The sequence below is a fragment of the Larus michahellis genome, chromosome 2, assembly GCF_964199755.1.
Source record: "Larus michahellis chromosome 2, bLarMic1.1, whole genome shotgun sequence".
Classification (NCBI taxonomy): domain Eukaryota; kingdom Metazoa; phylum Chordata; class Aves; order Charadriiformes; family Laridae; genus Larus; species Larus michahellis.
Window position 1 is genome coordinate 52166843 of NC_133897.1, and position 21140 is coordinate 52187982.

A 21140-nucleotide genomic window follows, 5' to 3' on the forward strand; every position below is an offset into this window, starting at 1 on the left:
TCCTTTCTCCGTGTGCTGCCACTGTGAGCTCCAAGTGTCAATTAGGTTAGGAGTGAGGATTCAGCTTCATGGTGGGTTACATATTTTCCTAAATATATCCACCCATGAACATCATCTCATAGTATGACTCCTAGAACCCATTCATTTGCTGTTCTTACTAGTAGTATTTATTACTATTTTAATATCTAACCCTGGAAAGGGAAAAATTTGAAAATTGAAGTACCTCGTGGAATCACAAGGTCATTATTTAGAAGACACCGGTTTGCTTATTTTACATTACTATGAAAAGAAAATTAAGTCAGCACACCTCTGAGTTTACTTCATACCATCTACCATTTTCTGTGTTTAGCAAGAACGTGGGAAGCTTTGGCAATGTCCAATAAGGGGAGGCAAAGCTACCTGACACCGGCAAAGATAGAAACTATTAAATTAATGTTGCATCAGATTAGAGTCTTAAACTATGATGATCAGAAGCAAGTTCTTGCACTTCTTCAGTCTCTGGTGTGTGATCATTCATCTCTGTGATACTTTACTCTTGAAGAAAACATGATATCAGTATTCTACTCTTGAAAAACATCGTGTATTTTTAAAAAAACTCCATCTGTAGACTTCTCAACATTTTACTTATTTGCAGTTCATTTCCTGTGCTGACTCACATGGAAAAAATGTTATTTTCCACACATTCCAAGCATATTACATGCAATTAATGTATTCCCATCTAAGTCAAATATAAGTAGCGTAGAAAAAAAATAAACCACTTTGCTTTTAAAAATAGCTGACTTTAAAGTCAATCCTTTAAAGCTGTGTTTTAAAGAAATAGCTGCTCATTTATAACATCGTTGTATGTTTCTTTGTGTTTCAAAAATGTACTGAGAAGTTTCATTAAGGTTAAGTTTCACTTAACCTTAACTCTGACACAGAATTTTGACCAGATGCCTGTTTTGTTGACATACCTGTTGGGGTATCTTTACCTGGAAAGGCATGCTAGAGCGCCACAAACTTTCAGAAAGACCAAACGAATTTTTGGTCTGCAATTTCCAATAAGAGTCAAAACCAGGTCCTTCTGGATCATGCCATCACTGGCTTAGGTACCTGAGATATACACATTTATAGTTTGACTCAGGCAATTGAGTTTCTGGTTTGGATGCAGATTGTCCAGACCTTTGCAGCTCTGGAGGTAAAGAAGTCAGTACCTGCCTTCTCAGGGAACTAGCTAGGTTCCAGTGAGAGAAACCTGTAGTAACAAGCAACGTTTCATAAAACCAATGATGAACTCCTAGCACAGTTTACTTCCAGTCTACTAATCAACAGTGCTTAAGCAATGAAATTGTCCTGTCCCTTCAGTGTTGGCTCATTCCTACCACTGTCTGTTCTGCTTTAGCCAGTCATCCAGGTCGAACAACCAACAAAGTGCCATGAATAATTCTTTCTGGCCACATCATCTTTTAAAAGCAGCCTGTATTTCTTTATTTCACTGTGCTGCTGTGGCTACTAGAACTTTCAACCACTTTTATCCCCGAAGCTGTACTGCAACAGCCTCCATAAAGCTAGGCTCAAAGTAGATAAATTGGCCCAGCTTTTCAAATGCAGGAATGAAGGAACGCAAGAGATCTGGGTTGGAGCTATGGTCCCACATTTTTGATAGTCACTACATCCGAACCTCTTCTCTTAGACTATCAGTAACTATGACTAATAAGTAATGGAAAAACTCCATAGTTTGAGGAAGTGTTTATATAACTGTAATTTATGTGTATGTTTATTAAATATAGCAAAATTTCACAGGAACTATGACACAGTGCTTTCTGCCTCCAGTTTTATCAGCTCCCTCATAAAGAATATTCTTGACTGTTTTTAAGCTTGCTGCCGTACTCCATTAAGCAGGCATTCTGGTTTGAGTCAAGCCTGCCTTTATTCAGCATTATCCAGGTAGACAAGGATGTGATAAATGGTCACAGGTTGATCACCACTACTTGGCAGCTAGACAAAGTAGAAGTACTCCTGGGAAGCATGGCTGTAACTGAAGCTGTGTTTCCAAGGCTATGGTATTGTGAAGGACTCCTCCAGAGCTCTTAAAAAAAAAAAAAAAAAAAGGAGGAATCTTTATTTTTTACTTGCAGGATAAAGGAAAAAATAATGTTAGTCATTTAGTGTTCACCCTGCTCTCCACTATTCCCATAGCATCTCCCAGCCCAGATGACCTTGGGGGCAGAGATTCGTGTTGCCATTGCATCAGCATTGGAGTTGTCCCCTGTAGAGAAGGGTAAAGAGCTGTCAGGGAGGAGGAGATGCCCCTGAAGCAACTTGTGGAGGTTATTTCATGTCCACCTCTCCAATGGGCTTGTACAGTCACTACTGAGCCTTCCCAGATCCTATTTTCCAGATTATAGACTCCCCTTCCCTATTTTCCAGATTATAGACTATTACAGTATAAAATACTCTGTGTGTGTGTCAGTGTTGTTTATTATTAATGCAAGAGGGCAAAGAGTTTCCCTATAGAAAGAGGTTTTCAAAAGCAGCTGAATCCAGCCTCCTTTGGTTTTGATTGTGAGGAAAACGGTCGGTTGTATAACCTTGTCAGGGACCGGTACCAGGTGCCATCCCATATGTTATCAAATGGCCTAAAGTCCTTGTCTCTCCCTCCTCATTCCCTCCAGTAAATCCACTCCTGGATTTAGGAGACTGGTTCTCACTCCAATTGATACTGAATCGCTCTGGGCACCTAAGTCTTCTAGCACTTTTGAGAATAGGTGTGAGTGAGAATTACTTCAGTCCTCTCTGACCTGCCATGCCAGGGTTTAGGGCAAACAAAACCATTGTATTTTTTAACACACACCTGCAAAAAACTGATTGAAAATATTAATGTCAACATATCTATTAGCTTGAAATTGAACCTGGCTTCTCTGATGATTTCTTTCTTGGGTTAATAACTCTCCATAAGTGTAGACCTTCACATTTTTGAGAGGAGCCCTGTAGGAAGAGCTAAACAAAAGCCTTCTGGAAATACGAAGTTAAGTACTACATTAATCAAACTGTACAATATGCAGTTAACCATTAGTTATGGAGTAGTCAGGTATAGATAACGTCATCTGGACTCTGCAAAATTTCCAGAAAGTGGATAGTTTGTCTATTAAAATACTTAAAGTGGAGACGAACAGATGGAAAGAGATAGAAACACATATGGTATACGTAGTATAGGTGTGCTCCATCAGTACATCTCCTATTTTTAATAAGCATGACAAAAAGTGTCCAATTCATATAGCCTCACATTTGTAAAGCAGCTACAGAGAGCTACACATTATCCCTGCATTAAATTAATATTTTTCTTTGGTAATAAAGAGTTAAACATACTTTAAAGCAAATATTGAAAAGCAACTATTTAGTCTGTTTATCCTCTGGGAGGGCTTCCTCCTCTGAGATGAGGCAAGAATGTTATCAGTAAATTGGATAATCATGAACTGCTTAGCTGAGAAAAGAGGGTGGAAATATATTTTAAATTCTAATTTGTCCTTGAACAGCATCAAGTATGTTTCACATTTGTTACTAGATAATTTTTAAGCTTACTGTAATTTTGGGGAAGTTTCTATTAATGTGACATTGCAGTTAATGCTCAGTGAAACGAGACTTTAAAGATGTTGACCAACATTTGCTGCCTAATTAGATGGAAAACAATAAAAAATTCCAGCACATCTACAATCAGTATTTTAACGTGATGTTAGCCAAGATGATTTTTATCCAAAAACTATATTGAAAAACACCAAACGCCCTACTCAGAAGTGGCCATTGCTCCTGAGATCAGCCCTAGTGAAGAACATAATGGTAAGCTTAAGGTTTGTTAAAGACCTAGGGGTGAAGCAGAGTACAAGATTTCTTTTTTTTATGTCCTGCTGTGTACTTTTCCTGAGCTCATGTGGGACATCGGGTGTTTTCAGATAAGCAATTTAAATGCATCTTCTTTGAAGCTGACCTTCTAGTAAAAACATTATTTTTCTATTTAGCGTCTTTGTCTGCCAGAGTATCACCGTTATGTGGATAATTACATTACCACATAGCTGACAAAAGCATCATCTAGAAGGGAAATTATTAGGAGCTTCACCTTACTATGAGTTGCAGAGGCCATAAAATGAGGCAATTGGCAGAAATGTTTTTGCAAGAAATAGAGCATTGCCATCATGTAGAGTAAAATTCTTGTTGCTGTCCTTAATGTAGAAGGAAGTATCAGAGAGCAGTGACTCTTGTGGCTTACGCAGAACATTGCATGCTCTTTCCGCTTTGGTAATTTGAATGCAAGTAAATGCAACTTCAGCAATTATCTTCTCTAAACTGCCTAAATTTTAGTTTTCTGGGAATACACAATCTATAATTGCTGAAGGATGCTGCACACACACGGATCCTCTCCCTGACTTCTAGTTCTGAAGAGACTCTCTGCAGTTGAAAATTGTGATTACATTGTAGTTTCCTCTGTAACATGCAGGTGGTGATCTTGAAAATCTTGAAATATTTTGTTTTGACCACTAGATTATTTCCTGCTTAATAGAAGGGTTGGAAGCAAGAAAGAAAGAAAGAAAAAAAAAAAAGGTGGCTATGTCTTCCCCCCACTCCCCACAACAATTCCATTTTCCCAGCCAAGAGAGAAAATGGCATATGGCTTCTATAATGCCTGAGCCAGCGTGAGCTATAACGTCATAATCAGTATGTTACTGGTTGTCTTCCTCCGCAATCACAAAAGAAAGGCTATAGATTCAGCACACGGGAAGATCCCTCCAAATGAGGAGCGGATGTATTGATGAGGGAACTTGTATTTGCAGTGCTAATATTGCCTGTTTTTCTAGCCGCACCTCTCAGAAGCGTAGCAGTCTTTCATATCGCAAGATCTGTGGCACGTGAAACTCTCCAGACAGACTTTGTGTTGCCCCAGGTCTTTTTTTGTGAAGCATGGGGATGAATTTTTAATATTGCTGGTCACTTACAGAGCTCCATCATCAACGGGCTTGAAATGAGAGGCTGCTACATGCAGCCTCATTTTGTTTCACCTCTTTGCCGTCCTCTGTAAGCCCAGGCACAGCACATTGGCATCATCATGGGTTGATCTGCACATCTGTTACACTGCAAGGTGAGATGTTGTCTGTCTTGCAGTTTTTTACAGCTAGCAAATATGGAGAGGTTACGCCAAGATGCTTGGTCTGGTTTTCTCAATCTAGTCCCTCAACACAGCTGAGCATGGAAGTCCATTTTCCATTAATAACCTCTGGATGGGTGTCACGGTTTAACCTCAGCTGGCAACTAAGCACCACAAAGCCGCTCGCTCCCTCCTCCCCAGCAGCATGGGGGAGAGAATCGGAAGGGTAAAAGTGAGGAAACTTGTGGGTTGAGATAAAAACAGTGTAATAATGGAAATAAAATATAATATAATAACAATAATAATAAAATTATAATGAAAAGGAAAATAAAAAAGAGTGAGAAACAAAACCCAAGAAAGACAAATGATGGAAATAAAAACAACTTCTCACAACCAACCTCCCAATGCCCAGCCAGTCCCTGAGCAGCAACCCCCCCCCAACCTTCCCTCTAGTTGTATTGCTGAGCGTGACGTCATGCGGTATGGAATACCCTTTTCGTCAAGTTGGGGTCAGCTGTCCCTGCTGTGTGCCCTCCCAACTTCTTGTGCACTCCCAGTCTACCAGCTCGCAGGGTGGTGCGAGGAGTAGAAAAGGCCTTGACTCTGTGTAAGCACTACTCAACAATAATGAAAACATCCCTGTATTATCAACACTAGTTTCAGCACAAATCAAAAACATAGCCCCTTACCAGCTACTATGAAGAAAATTAATTGTATCCCAGACAAAACCATCACAATGGGATAAACGGCCACTGAGAATGATGGGTCTCAAATGTCACCAGAAGGGAGGACACAGGACAGTTTCTCTTGGAGAGCAGCAGATGAGCAATAGCCTCTTATGAGCGGTTGTTTTCCATAACAAGCTGATGACACGTGCTGGCAGACTGAACTGCATAGTGGTGCTCTCCGAGGGCAACAAACTCTTTGTTAGAGATTTTTCTGAAGAGCAACAGAGAATCCAACTCTTAAGATGTTGATGGGGTTTGGGTGCATCTCTGACAGATGCTCTTTCAAAATGCCCCACCTGGAAATTTATGCTGTTCCTTAACCAAAGAATCAAAAATGAGGCCGAGCTCTTGTCAAGGGTGAGACAGCATAAATGCCAATGTGGAAAGGATCTGGATACCAGGTTTTTTATTGAAGAATCAGTGACATTACAGCTTTTACCCTACTTAGTCTTTCTCACACTCACCCTCTGGCAGAATTTCATTCCCTAGGTCTCCCCTTCCCTGCAGCGAGGTCACTACTGGGCTGGGAAGGTTGGGCAGAAAGTCTTGTTGGTTCCTTCTGTGATGCTGCTTGCACTTATCCATCTCAGGTGCCACTGGTCAAGGTCCCTGAGCATTCCCTGGCATTGATGTCCATGGCTTCCTCATCTCCGGGATCTTGCCCTATTTCTCAGACCTCTCCCGAGGCCAGGATCTTCAGCTTCTTCTCTCTGGGTCCCCTTCTTCTTTCCGAGACCACTTCTTCCTTTCAGGAACTCATTTCTTGGCACCAGATTCCCTTTCTGGAAACCAAGCTCAAAGTTCCTCCAGTCTAAATAACGTACGTGCATAAGAACAGTGCTTCCAACGTAGGTGGTTCTATGATTCTATGATCAGCCTCTTAACTAGTGGGTCAATCTCCTGTCTCTTTATTAATTGGAGGATTTGGAATACGTCACTTCTGTTTAGTCAAAGTTTTATCAGAATTACCAAGCAGCCCATACTGGTTGCAGCTTGCAAGTAGCAGGCTGCTGTCTGAGGGTCAAGAGTTCAATTTCAGACATTCACCCATGCACATACACACAGTTATCTGCTGCCTGTTCGTGTTCACAATTTCAGCTATTTTTTGCCTATGACAGCTCCTAAATCTAAATATATGTAATGACCCAGCTCTCTCTTAGGGAGTTCCAGCTACATGCCAGTGCCTTCTGACACACTGATCTGCTGTTTTTTTCTTCCTTCCTCTCCAAATCATGCCTCCAGTGACTTCCCACCAACAGCTCCTGTTGCACTGGAAATCACTTTGCTAAGAGCAAGGTTATCTGATGGATTTTGCTAGACTTTTGTTATAGGTTGTATCATTGTACAGGCCAGACAGTTGTAGCTACCAAACCTCTATGGATTTCCTTATCTGTAATAGTGGTAACACAATTATGGTCAACGTTAATTAAGGCTTTTGGACAACAAACCACAAAGTCATGCTGGTGCAAACCACATGTGTAGATGAGAAAAGCAATGGCTTGAGTTGGCTTGGCTTGTTCGTATTTGAATCCAGGGTGAATTCAGATAATGCAAATACTCTCTAACCATGGACAGGTTATGAGTGATGCGTTGAATTGTTCCTGTTGAGAGACAAAATCTTAGAAAACAAATTTTTGGTATTTTTGGTTTAATTATTTAAATATTTAGAAATAAAGGAAAATTTCAGCTTAATGTCCATATTTTTTTGCTCCCCAGATTGACCGCCAGGCAAGTAATACTCTTTTTGCATTGCTGAGCTGAAGAAACTTCTGTAAAATCGTTTGACAGAAGTTTTTCGTATTCATTTAAACAATAATTGATGCCATGTGGAAGTGTACTTGTAGGTGTGCTTTAGGCAGCACTGCTATGTGTCAAGCACTAAATTCTCTCAAGTTGTAACAGTGAAGGCTGAGATTGCCTCTTTGAGCAGATGACAGCAGTAAACTGTGTTTTTCTGCCCAACCTGTGTGATTTCACTGAAATCAATAACTATTTCTGGAAAAAAGAAATTTAAAAAACTTTCACTTGGGTTGAAAGGTTTCATTTGAATGTTTTTCCGCATTTACCGTTTCATTTTTTGTTTTCAAAACTGCTACGGAAAAGAAACTGAAACGCTTTTTGTTATAAAATGCGATTGTAAAATTCTGTAAAGAAGCAACACATTGTGACTAACTGTAAACATGGCTTCTCTGATCCCACCAAATTGGTATAACTGCACAGTTACTTATAGTGGTGCCCTGAATTACCCGTAGTCTGAGCAAATCATGCTGTCACTTACACCTGTAGCTTCTGATGAGGTCCTCCTCAGCTACATGTGATCCAAGGAAAAAAAAAGCTTTGGAGCAGAAGCTTGTGAGAGGCCAGATCCTGACCACACACTAGATTTTGGGTGGAGACACGTGTAGTTATCTTCTGTTGCTCCACTTCCCAGCTCCACCACTAGCTACTGTGAAATGGGCAAAAGAGGGAGGGAGAGGATTCGTGGCCATGGTAAGTCACACGTCAGCATTTCATGTGCGAGTTCCGTCGCTGCAGGCGCTGCCAGTCAGTCCGTGCTAACAAAGACCAGGAACAACACCGAGACATTGTGCTGATGAGGGAATGTTTTTACTACAGGAGGAAGGAGCCAAAAACCTCAGTAAGTTTGAAACAGCAGAAGGCCAGAGAGCAAATGGCTATTTACATATCAGGGGTTTTTTTTCAAACTAAACTTTGTATTGTCCTAATTGATTGCCCTAATCTTCTGGCACATAGCAGTCTCTCATTTGAAACCCATTGATGATGGAGCTTTGCAAGCAGCAGGCAATGTTAAAAGTCCATTAGTAGACCAGAGAGGATATTAAATCCCTTTACTGAGGGGAGACTGGTCTTTTGTTCTGTAACATTTTTCCCACATTTTCAGCAAGCCCAGAACCCTGCTCTTCATTTCACAGCATAGTTTACATTCAGCTATTGTTTTTCTGTTTTTCAGCTCCTCTATCATAATGGTACAAGGCCCTTGTTTCAGCACATATAAGTGGCCTTACAAAATTCAACTGCTTTTTCAAAGTGTCTCAAAACACAAAAAAAGGCTGTAATTGTACGGCTTTTCATTTCAACACGTGTAAGAATGGAGGTACAAATAACCTGAGCCTGTGAACATGAAGATCTTGTTTGAAGTCTGACGTTACTGAACACACTATGTTTACTAATATTACTGAGAGCAAGATCAGTCATTGATCTCTGCTTGTCCTCCTTTGGGACACCACACCAGCTTTAATTTCTCCATGTTGCCATTCCCATTCAGCTCTGGCACCATCATCATCTCTGGAGCAGTTCAGCTTCATGTACCATAAGCAAGTCTATGCCTATCTTCTTTGAGCTATTTTCCTTCTCAACAAAGCAACCTGGTGCGAAGATCTACAAGCATAGGCTAAGCAGTCTAGAAAATTGTCTAGAAAAGTAGGTATTGTGATATCAGTGTCAGTTTGTTTACAGCAAAGAACGTTAGATATGGTTTATTGTGTTTGGTTTTTAGAGGACTGGGACTTTTTCTTTCAATATTTAGCTCTTAGTTTATTTATCATGGCACTCCAGCATCTTAATTAACATTTAGATGATCAAAAACCTAAGATGATATTTTAAGAAATATGGAGGTGGATATTTCCTTTCAGGGACAGACATTTATAGCAAAGCTGCTGAATATGTGAAAAGTGTGTTGCAAAAAAACCTCTTGTGTCCAAATTTTTCAGCACAGGGCAGTGAGTTTCATTCTCTTCTACTCACCAGAATGAGAATCATTTTTGCACCAAAAGACAGGAAATGCCAATCTGCATTTTAAGTAAGTCTCATTGTTCCTGAACCAGAGAATAAAAGGTCTGGAGTTTGGAAGTTCTTTGTCAAGGAGTTACAGAGTTGATTTGCAAGAAGAATAAAGGCATTTCCTCTTGCTGATATGTATGATTTAAAACCATGAAGTTAGAAAGGACTTTATCTTAGCAGGGATATTTTTCTCTGTAACAGCCTTCAAGAAAAACCTGCCTATTACTGCCTCAGTTTTTTCTCAGCATGTTGTTTCTAAAGAAAACTATATCACTAGGAAGTCAGTTCTAATTTTATGCACTGTTTTGTAGCCTGCCTACATGCAAGCCAACTTTTCTTGCTATTTAAACATCGGATATTGTTATGGGGAAATTGGGTGGGGTAGGCACTGAAACAGACACATACCTCTCAGTGATATATAATCTAAAATGTATTAATTTGGCAGGACAGGTACCATGGTTGAATATCAAGTCCTATTCTACAGAACATAAGTATAAAAGTCCCAGCTTCTCCCCATACCCCGTTTGGTTTTGACTGACACAAGGTAGACTCAGGGGAACGGGGACTCCAGTAAGTCAAGGTGTCAGGTCCAGACCTGGCAGCTTGGTCCCAGATGGAGGGGTTCCTTCTCTAACTCCCACATGTTATTGGATGTCCCTGTACAATGTACCCCCATCCCAAGGAGCTACTGATTTAACCTACCCACAACTCTGCACATTTTGAACCAAAAGATTTAACTGTAAAATAAAAAAACCACCCAAAACCCCTTTACTAAAGAGTAAAATCTTTGAAGTCAATCCCATGCTGCCGTTATTCATGAAAAATTGCCTAAATAAGTTTTTTGCCTAGTTTTCTCTGTGTGTGTTGAACTTTTTCATCCTACACATCTGTTATTCATGCATTTGCCACAGTGTTCACATGAGTGTAGACTAATCTAGTCCGGTCAAAAGAGAAGGGTATCCGTAAAGTGCAATTTCATCTCCTTGAAAAAGGAAAATGGATCCTTTTGAAACGTCAAAATGACAGTGACAAGGGCTGCCATAATACGTTTATCTGCAGGCCAATTAGGAACAATACGCAGCAGACCACAAAATCATTATGTCCTCTTTTTATTACTTTTTTGAACAATCCATTCAGTCGTGTATTTAGCAGAGGAAGGTGCAATGGGAGGACTGGTAATAGTACAGGTAATTTTATCTGAGGTGTATCAGTGAATGCACCTGGCAACTGTGCACCCATCAACTTGAATTATCAGTCAGGCATCAGACAGGAATGACTTCCAGCTGTTGGCCATCTAGGGTGGCTGGGGAAATCTGGGTTCAGGCTTTGATCTATAGCTCACCTGATGGCCAGTTGAGGATCTGCACCTCTGTCCTCTCCACAATGTCAGCTGGGGCAGGTGAAGGGGTCCCAGCATCAGTTAGGAAAAAGAAGCAGGAGGGTATTACCGCAGAGAAAGGGGGCAATTCCTGAGGTGGTGCGTGGCACCTGGGGAGGCTGAAGGCCAAGGAAGGGCAAGAAAAGGGATGCCCAGCTCATCCTTCAAACTGCAATGATTTGGGGCAATTAGGCTCAAGATTTTTAACTTTAAAGGTATGGATGTTCTGCATAGAAAATGCCATTCTCTGATCTACTCACAGCTCCTGACTGAGGCAGAGCAGAAGGAGGAGGGTGAGCACTTGTCCAGCAGTATCCAGCTGCAGGGGCAGGAAATAGCCATAGAGGAATTTTTAAAAATAGTCTCCCTTTTAGCGTCAGAGCTTTTACGCAAAGACAATTAATTATGAAGACGGGGATGGGAGAGGAGGTTGTGAATGGCTTAGAGATGACCGCATGGGCACCAGTGCCATTTCAGGGGCTTTTCTTTCTCCTTCTAAGGTGACCGCCTAAACCCTTCACTGCTACAATACTGGCCCAGCTTGCTTAAAATTCTCTATTTCCCATAAATTCTGGCATGGAGACAGCTTTCTGGTGACAATTGCAAATGTGCTTGGGGAGAAAGGGGCAAGAGACTCATTATTTTTATCAGCCTCCCGTGGCAGAAGTTGAAGTTCTATGGAAAATACGTAATTTTAAATGTATGTATTTATGAAAGTTTTAAATCAAAACAATTTCTTACTGGCACGTTCCTCTCAGCTGGAATGATAAAAAATAGTGGTTGGGTCATAGCTGAATTAGCTGGAGGTGACAGTCTCTGTGTGTCTCTTTCCATTCTTCTCTCTCTCTTTTATAGACCTGAATCTTTATCGTCTCTTTTTTTTTTTTTTTTCACTTTAGCATAAGTGCTTAATACAGTTATCTTTATACAGTCAGCAAAACTTCATGTTGTTACCAACATTTGGGGTTTTCTTTCAAATTTCTCCAGGCTGTAAGGCGCGTTCTCCCTCTCTAGCTATTAATCTTATATTGAGTCTTGAAACAACAGGCTAAAAGCACCAGCCAACAGCGCTGCGGCCATAGCTGTGCTGGCCAAGAGGGTGATAAAGGTTCCTTTCACAAGTGTGTGACAAACATAATTCTCATTTGCATTCCTTAGGATAAATGTCACTTTCCTGAAATGCACAGTAGTTACTAAATTACTTTTATAGGAAAGACAGACATAAAGACTTGGAATCAAATTCCGCCTTGTCTCTTCTGTCTCTCTCTGTCTCCAAATCTTTTCCATTCACCTGTATTGAGGTGTTCTGTTTCCATTTAGGCTTCCTCCAAAAAAGGCTTAGATTTACAAAAGTGATGCAGTGTGTCCTTTTGGTAGTATTTCAGGTCAGATTATCAGAATAGTTTAAGATTCAATTTTCCATGGCCGTTCTGGAAAGCCTAGCCACTGGTTTAGATATTCAAATGGGAGCTGACACAGTCGTAGAGTATTTCTAGCAAGGTGTTATTAAACATGACCTGCTTCTCAAAACAACGTGTCCTTCCAGTGCCGGGTGTCTGGATGCATTAGCTGGTATTTGAAGAAAATGGCTGTGGCAGAACCTCATTTGTAAGTTTATTTAAGAGCTACTCAGGTATCCTGACACAAAATTTCCTCATTTTCTTCCAGTGAAACACTGTTTCTTTTGTCAGTTTTGGCTTTTTCATTTGGAAAAGGAATACCAACCTTTACAGACTACGAGATAATTAATAGATACACTAATAAATAGGATGCAGGGAACATACGTGCAAATATATGTGTGGTTTTGCCTATATGAATTTCATGACTACATTGACAGTTATGTTTATGGGCACTATGAGTCAGGTAAATATGTCCAGTACTTTCCATTCTAAACCCCCGGTTTTAGCAGCTTGCAATTTTTACAACTTAAACGCCAGCATCTGGGCCAAATAGTGCCATATTAGTGACACCTCTGACAGTTTTACCCCTTAGTCCCTCAAATGGGAGCCATCCCATGCAGGTTTTGGCAAACGTGTTCATATTGCAAGGCGTAGAGAGACAAAGATAGTGATCCCATAGGAACGCCCATGAGGCCATTAATCACCTTGTGTTTGGAATTAGATTAGTATGGTACTCAAGAGATGATGCTTCAGGACACACACTGATCAATGAAAGTAAAAAAAGAAGTATTGGATAGAGCTGCCCATTCATTGAACACTGTCCACCCTGTTCAGTGAATGAAGTAGTGTGTCTTGAATAAAAATAGTGACAAATGCATCCCTAGATTGCAGTCAAAAAGTAACTGAGCAGAACCTTTGTTCTGGCGTGCTCAGCATTTAACAACTTGATTAAGTAACCTTAGTAAGGGTCTTTGGAGAAGATGGTGAGAGGGATGATTATTTTTGAAGGTAATAACAAAAAGTCCATCAAAGCTGTTAGTCTACTCCCCCTTTGAATGAAAACCAGAGAAAAAAAGTAGTTACGGTACTCCAAGTTTAGCTTAATTGCTAAGTCTTTAGTTCCTCTATTTCTGATCCACCACAAATTGAAATGATTCCAGATGGGCTAAGACATTTGAGTGAGTACTTTATAACAGTAGCTTCCAGCTGTGCTTTAAGGTTAGCATAGGGGAATATCTGCTAATGGTAGGCTGCAATCAGGCTGTCGGCTATTTAGGGGGGCAGGAAGCAAACAAGAGAGTGATGGTCAGGCGTGCAGGTCATCAGAGTATGTTCAGCAGAAGTCCCTGAGGAGAATGTTTTAGTATGCCAGGCTTCACTACTTCTGCAGGAATACTGCACCTTCCAGACACTGCTGTGGCCATCTCAAATGTGAACTTTCTCCTTACTCTTGCCCTTCCCCATGCTTCATAGAATCATGGAATTGTTAGAGTTGGAAGGGACCTTAAAGATCACCTAGTTCCAACCCCCCTGCCGCGGGCAGGGACACCTCCCACTAGATCAGGTTGCTCAGAGCCCCGTCCAGCCTGGTCTTAAAAAATTCCAGGGATGGGGCTTCCACCAGCTCTCTGGGCAACCTGTTCCAGTGTCTCACCACCCTCATGGTGAAGAACTTCTTCCTAACGTCCAATCTGAATCGCCCCATCTCTAGTTTTAATCCATTCCCTCTAGTCTTACCATTACCCGACATCCTAAAAAGTCCGTCACCAGCTTTCTTGTAGGCCCCCTTAAGATACTGGTAGGCCACTATAAGGTCTCCTCGGAGCATTCTTTTCTCCAGACTGAACAGCCCCAACTCTCTCAGTCTGTCCTCATAGGAGAGGTGCTCCAGCCCTCTGATCATCCTCGTGGCCCTTGTCTGGACACGTTCCAGCACATCCATATCTCTCTTGTAGTAGGGGCTCCAGAAGTGGACGCAGTACTCCAGGTGGGGTCTCACGAGAGTGGAGTAAAGGGGGAGAATCACCTCGCTCGACCTACTGGCCATGCTTCTCCTGATGCAGCCCAGGATACGATTGGCTTTCTGGGCTGCTAGTGCACACTGACGGCTCATGTTGAGCCTCTTGTCCACCAGCACTGCCAAGTCCTTTTCTTTGGGGCTGCTCTCAAGCCAGTCACTGCCCAGCCTATATCAGTGCTTGGGATTGCCCCAACCCAGATGGAGGACCTTGCACTTGGTCTTGTTGAACTTCATGAGGTTGGCATGGGCCTACCTCTCCAGCCTGTTGAGGTCCCTCTGGGTGGCATCCCTTCCCTCCAGTGTGTCAGCCACCCCACACAGCTTGGTGTTGTCAGCAAACTTGCTGAGGGTGCACTCTATGCCACTGTCCATGTTGCTGATGAAGATGTTAAACAAGACCAGTCCTAGTACTGATCCTTGAGGGACTCCACTCGTCACTGGCCTCCACTTGGACATGGACCCATTGACAGCCACTCTTTGGGTGTGGCCGTCAAGCCAGTTCTTTATCCACTGAATTGTGCGTCCATCAAACCCATATTTTATTCAATCTACAGAGAGATTAACCCCGTGTGAATAAGCACACCATAGAGAGGCTTTCAACTTCAAACAGATAAGTGATATGATACAAATTCCCCTCAAATAGTCTGCCCCATTGCAGAGTTGTTATTATTACTATTATTATAGTATCGTATAGTATTGTAGTAATAATAATGTAGTATAGGCTGCCCAGAGAGGTTGTGGAGTCTCCTTCTCTGGAGATAGTTAAAACCCACCTGGACGCATTCCTGTCCAACCTCTCTTATATTGGCATGACTGTAGGACTCTCACTGTAGTCACTCAGCCTTACATAACCTGTTTGCAAGATCTACGTTCTGCCTGCTTTTTCCCCATTTCAAACTACCAGGATGCCTTCCAAAACCAGCCACATTCAGGCAGCTGCAAAGTCAACAAGCCTGCTTACATGGGAGACCGAAAGCTGATGCAATGGGTCAAACTCTGGTCTCATTTACACCTATATTGAATGTGGATCTGTTCTTCTCCATAATGTGAGCTGTGGATGTGCCTCAGTTCTAGATCTCAGGAACTTCTGGGTCAGATGATACATTGCCGATATGTAGTTGTCTAATCTCTAGCATGCAGTTTTGAAATAGTTTAGCCACGATTCCCTGAGGAGGTTTGATTTACTGTAATGGAGGTCAGAAACTGAAGAAGAAAGAACTATCCTGGGGAAAAAAGAAAATATGCCTTGTAGAAATGCCATTTTCAGAGCTTGAGGTATGGTAGTTAAGTGTAAATACAGAATAAATGCTGCTTCTTTAAGCCCTTTAGTTATTCCTCAGTGGGAGGCAGGGAGATACATGCAAATTATTTCCAAGCTGCCTAGTCCCACAGTAAACCAAGTAGTTAGAAATGACAATGAATTAAAGACTGAAGCTCTTGGTAGTTACAGGGAATTTCATTTTCGTTTACAAAGACTTCTTGTAGACTCAAGTGTGTGGCTGAAATACTTTTCCTCTCTTTGAAGCTGCTTCTTACCTACCCACAGTTAACAAGTGGCATTCAGCAATAGAAATATAGCGTTGATCTTTTGTAATTTATTGTCTTATTCATTTTCACATGACCGTAGCTTTCTGTTCTGAAGAAGTTGGGGTTTGATTTTTGAAAGTAGCACAGATACTTTGCATTCCTTTTGCCTGTCATTTGGGTGCACAGTTGTGTCGAGAACTGTGTATCTTCTGTGATCACGTGGTTATAACATGTAAGGACCAATATCCACCTTGTGATGTTAACACTAAAATGGCTGTAAAAGTGTAACACAGACAGCAGAAAGGACTGTTAGAGTGACTGCCTTTTCAGATGAGTCTCAGGAGTAACTTGGCAAAGCAGGTAAGAGTTATGCCAGTACAGACCAGCCTGAGAGGAGGATTAGAGCCAGTGTAAGCACTGACAATAAATATGTGTTGTATAGGCAAAGCATGATGTCAGTTTCCTTTTTTTTCATTCTGCCCTATAAAATATAAAAATGTGGAGGAAGTCCTGTTTTCTTGCTGTGTCAGTCATTGACCATCAGGAAGGGTGATTCAGCATTTCAGCATCAGTAATGAAAGCACAAAGCCGCAGAAGTCACTACTGGTTTGAGCGTGTGTTATTGAAAAGAAACTATAACTGAAAAAATCCTCACAGCATAGTAATCCAAGTGCAACCATGCAGAAAAAAAAAATAATCAAACAATCAAACAGGGACGTGTTCTTTTAGAAAATCCTGTGTTTACTAGAAAAAAAGACCCCAGGAATGAGGCTAGATGCCTGCACGTACCCGAGCAGCGAAGTGCCATGCGTCAGCTCAGCCGACAGGGGCTGGGCAAGCAACAAGCAGGGAGAAGGTGCTGACCCCACTGCATGGGAGTCCCTGAGGTGCCCCCCACACTCATCCCCATTCACTCCCCATCTCTCCAGCAGTCTCAGTAGGCAGGCGGGGAGGAGGTCAGTTCCCTGTCCTACAAGAAGCGCACAAGTGAAACGCCTGAGCTTGGCTTACCGCAGCCGCCCTCCCAGCTCCTCCAGCCTGCCTCTATCTATCTGGCTTGAAAGCGGCCACTTCAGGGACCTCTTCCCCTGAAAGTGGTCCTGTCAAGGCTCGGCTTTTGTCACCAACCTGATGAGCCCTTCCCTGAAGTGCTTCTTTCAGACCCAGCATTTCACTGAATGAAGTCAGCGGCACGTACATGGTGTTGACTACTCAAATAAACAAGAGCTACATGAGTACTTTCAGATGCAGGATCCTTGTGACTAATGTTCCTATCATGTCTGACTAATGAGGGCTGGTTAAAATGTCAAGAGTTTTTCGGGGTTTTTTTACTACCTTTTGTGTTACTCATTCTCACAGTAGATGATAATGAACTGACATGTTGTTTACTCATTCCATTTATACAGTCCTGTAGGGATAAAAGAGTTGCTCCAGCTTAACTGCTTCTGTGTAGTTTAGGAAGTCTTATGGGTGTATGAATAAGAGCGACTGTTCCTGCCTGGAAGCAAACAGACTTGGCTCTGTCATTTAAGAGTAGGTCCACATTGAAGATAATGCAAAACTACTGTTGCCCAAGTGGGAGAAGTCTATTTCTGTAAAGCAAAATTTCTCCTGGAGCTCCCCTACCTGCAGCGCTGAACTTTTCCGCTGCCAGTGAAGGAGAGCAAGGTCAGACCCATGGCATCCTCACTGCCGCACTCAGGGACGTGCAAGGAACCCTTCCTGCACCTCTGAGGACCGACCCAGGGAGGTGAGAGTAGCAGTCCCTGGGTGCATGGGTGGGCAATTGTAAGGGAGCTGTCTTAGCCCTCTCACGCACCCCTGGAGCTACCTCTCACCCACAAAACCTGGCCCTCCACTGGTTGCCTGGCTCCCCAGGGCAGCTCCAGAATCTGGGTGCTCCTTCAGTGGCTCCCTCAGCCATGCATGGCTCTCATGCCAGGCTCTTTCAAAATCTCAAAGGCGCTTTGCTTGACGTTCACGAGGCAGAGCCATCACTGATAAGAGTATCATACAATAATCCAATACATATCTAAAAGAAGCAATAGCCTAGGGAAGGGCCTGGGGAGAAATGCCTAAAATGGAGAGGCTGTAAAGAAAATGCATATATAAATGTATAGAAAACAAAGTAGTCAAGGCGAAGAATGCTGTCAATATTTACTGCAACTGACCTCCCCATCAGTTCTTTCAGGTCATTCATTAAATGTATGGAAACTATTGATTTTGTCTAATTAAATCATTTCCGTGCATTTCACAGGGACAAACGCTAAGCACGGACTGCGCTGTAAGGCTTGTAAGATGAGCATCCACCACAAGTGTGCAGACAGTATTGGACAACAGCGTTGCATGGGCAAGCTGGTAAGTGAGCAGCTCAGGGCAGCAAGTGCAGTGGGAGGCACCAGCCTGTGCTGGAGCCACTTACTTTGTGTGCCTGACCCCCTGGCTGGCATTTATCTGGTGCACTAACAGAACTGACACGAGGTCACTTTACTGAGGTGGAAAAAGTAAAGTCAGGTGGTACCCTGTTATCGATTTGGGCAGCTGCTACCACTCAAAAACCTGAACAAAAATGAAACACAAATCTGGTCTGCTTTGTGGATGCGAAAATGCAGCTATATAATCCAAATTTAGCTAAATAATAAAATTAGTTCTCTTGATTTAAACTGTGCTTGCTGTGGTGTAAATCTCTCAAGGAATGCTATAAATTAGTCAAAATATTTCAATGGAGTTTAACAAAATAAAAACCCTTCAAATTACATTTTGTTCTTTTTTCCACTGTTACGGCTTGAAGAAAAACCATGATTAATCTTAAAAAGAAAACCAAACAATGTTTCACAGTGAGACACTACAGAGTTTGAAGCAACCTCTCAGCAGGAGAGGCTGGGAGGAGACCTGCCCCTATATGGACACAGCACCTTAGCGCCAGGGTCACCTTCTGAGCAGCAAACTCTCATTATTGGCAGAGGCAGGACACTGTGTTTGGAAGGATTCTAACCCAACTTGATGATTTCTGTGGGAATACGGTACTTTTGGTTAGTCTTGGAAAAAGAACTTGGAAAAACGACCATTTGCAATATGAAAACTGAAGACACATATTCATGTTTCAGATGTTCTCAAATTTGTTGCAACCTGAAGGCACCAGCGACAAATACGAGCTAAAACAAAACAGTTTCACTGTGTTCAATGATGAAAAAATGCAAGCACTGCAAGCTAGAAAACCCACCTTTCACAGGGAAATCTTTTTTCTCCAACAGTATTCAGTGAAAGCTATTGTTGTTTATACACCTGAGGCAAAACTTTATGCATTTAAACCATAATAGTAGCCCTAGTGTGAGGCATTCTGGTATAGGAAGCTGGTCTGTGAAGAGATGAATGATCTCATTGCAAGCCTTGGACAAGACAAATACTAAATCACGTGAATTGTTTCACGCATTTCTTGATTGCAACCTCAGCTCTTGTGGTAACTAGTTTACAAAAGCAGAAAAATAGATGCCAACTTCACAGCAGGAAGTCATGGGATTTTTATTAGCTCGTGTTATGTCTGAATCTAGTTTGGGGGCAAACAGAGGCTGGAGAGTCTGGAATTTATTCCTGTAAGAAACCAAATTTGTCAGTCCCCTCGTTCCTTCTCAATCTGTACTGCAGCTCATTAGTAAAAGAACTAGTTTTCTATGGGTTTTTTGATGTATGCTGAACATAGAAAATACACACATCTCCATGAGGCTTTTCCACTCCTCAATACGGCTGGAAGTTTTCACAAAGATTAGAAATCTGAGAGACCATCTGTAGATCCCTAATAACTTGAAGGGCATTTCCAAAGACTTAGTACCTTCATTTTGGGTACTCAGCCTTTGCCTGAGTTATTTGCTAGCTGAGACAGTAAATAGAGAGGTAACAGGAAATGTTTAACCTTCTAAGAATAGTTTTTAGCGTGGTATTGGGCACTGTTATTGGCTATATTGTAGTATTCTTTAATGGTATAGCTTGAGTTGTTATAGTGCGTTTCTCTACAAATGTACATTGAGGGGACGTCTGGTCACAACTTGTGGAGTTTTTTTGACCTTACAAGACAAAAAAGCAGTGGAAGCTGCAGTCAGTCAGCAACAAATCTTAGAAAAACCTATAGAAAGGCTCTAAATTCCTTGGGTTTCACAAGTGCATATGTGGGAACATGAGGATTTGGAGTTAGGGTGGGAAAGGGTGGTCGCATGTTTAGCAAATGCAAAACAATGCAAATTCACATTACATAAGAAGAAAGGGAGAGGGAAACTTCCCAGAACCTCTAATGATTCAGCACTTCTGCTGCAATTAATTAGTGCTGCTTTTGTGTACGACAGAAGAAAAAGGGGAGCTGAAAATGAGCCCCTCCTTCCACATAAATACGGGAAATTGGTTTTTTCCAGGAGAAAAATCAAATAACTCCCTGATCTCTAAATCCCACAGTGACTCAACAACAGGAGGCAAATTTCTAGCCTCGCCACACTATTACGCCATTAGCCAAAGAGCTGAGGTTATTTCTGCTATGTCAGTCATGGCAGCAGTGCACTTCACTTGTTTTTGCTTTCTCTCCCTCCAGCCAAAGGGATTTCGACGGTACTACAGCTCACCACTACTCATTCATGAACAGTTTGGCTGCATCAAAGAAGTGATGCCTATTGGTAGGTTTTGATTGCTTTTCCGTTCAGTCTCCTTTTGGCAGTGCTCTGCAGCAGCAGCGGCAGACTTCCAGCCGTGGTATTTACCCTCAGCAGCCTTCCAGCTCCTTTCGGTGACTGGATGTCCTCCTACCATCTCAGGAAAGGAACCACTTCAAAGATACAAAGCTGGAAGAGGAGAGGGTGTGTTTATTGTGCGTTTCACTCAAAACCCCGTACATAAAACCTCTTAGCAATTACCCTGTTTCTAATAATAGCTACCTGAGATCAAGGTAGGAAATTAAAAGGGAAGAAACACTAGAATATGGAGGTGAAAATCTGAGCTGGGAAGAACCAGATAAAAGACAGAGAGATCAAAACAGCAGGAGTCATTCAAACCACTGGTCTGGCTTTTGAGTGATGTTGCTAGGTTGCTGTCCTTTTCATCCACACTTCTTGCTTTCCTCATACGTTTCCTTATTGACCATGTCTACACATTGTCCGAGTATTTACAAGACCAGATTTTGCTCACCGTA

At 41.9% G+C, this 21140-nt stretch overlaps 1 protein-coding gene across 1 annotated transcript in view; it reads left to right on the plus strand.

The window, feature by feature from the left end:
* Positions 1–21140, plus strand: part of STAC (SH3 and cysteine rich domain) — a 75197-nt gene that overhangs the window by 28013 nt on the left and 26044 nt on the right. Inside the window, exons 3-4 of the mRNA XM_074575402.1 lie at positions 18228–18328; positions 20547–20628. Coding sequence (XP_074431503.1) covers positions 18228–18328; positions 20547–20628 — 183 coding nt within the window. The remainder of the gene's footprint in view (positions 1–18227; positions 18329–20546; positions 20629–21140) is intronic.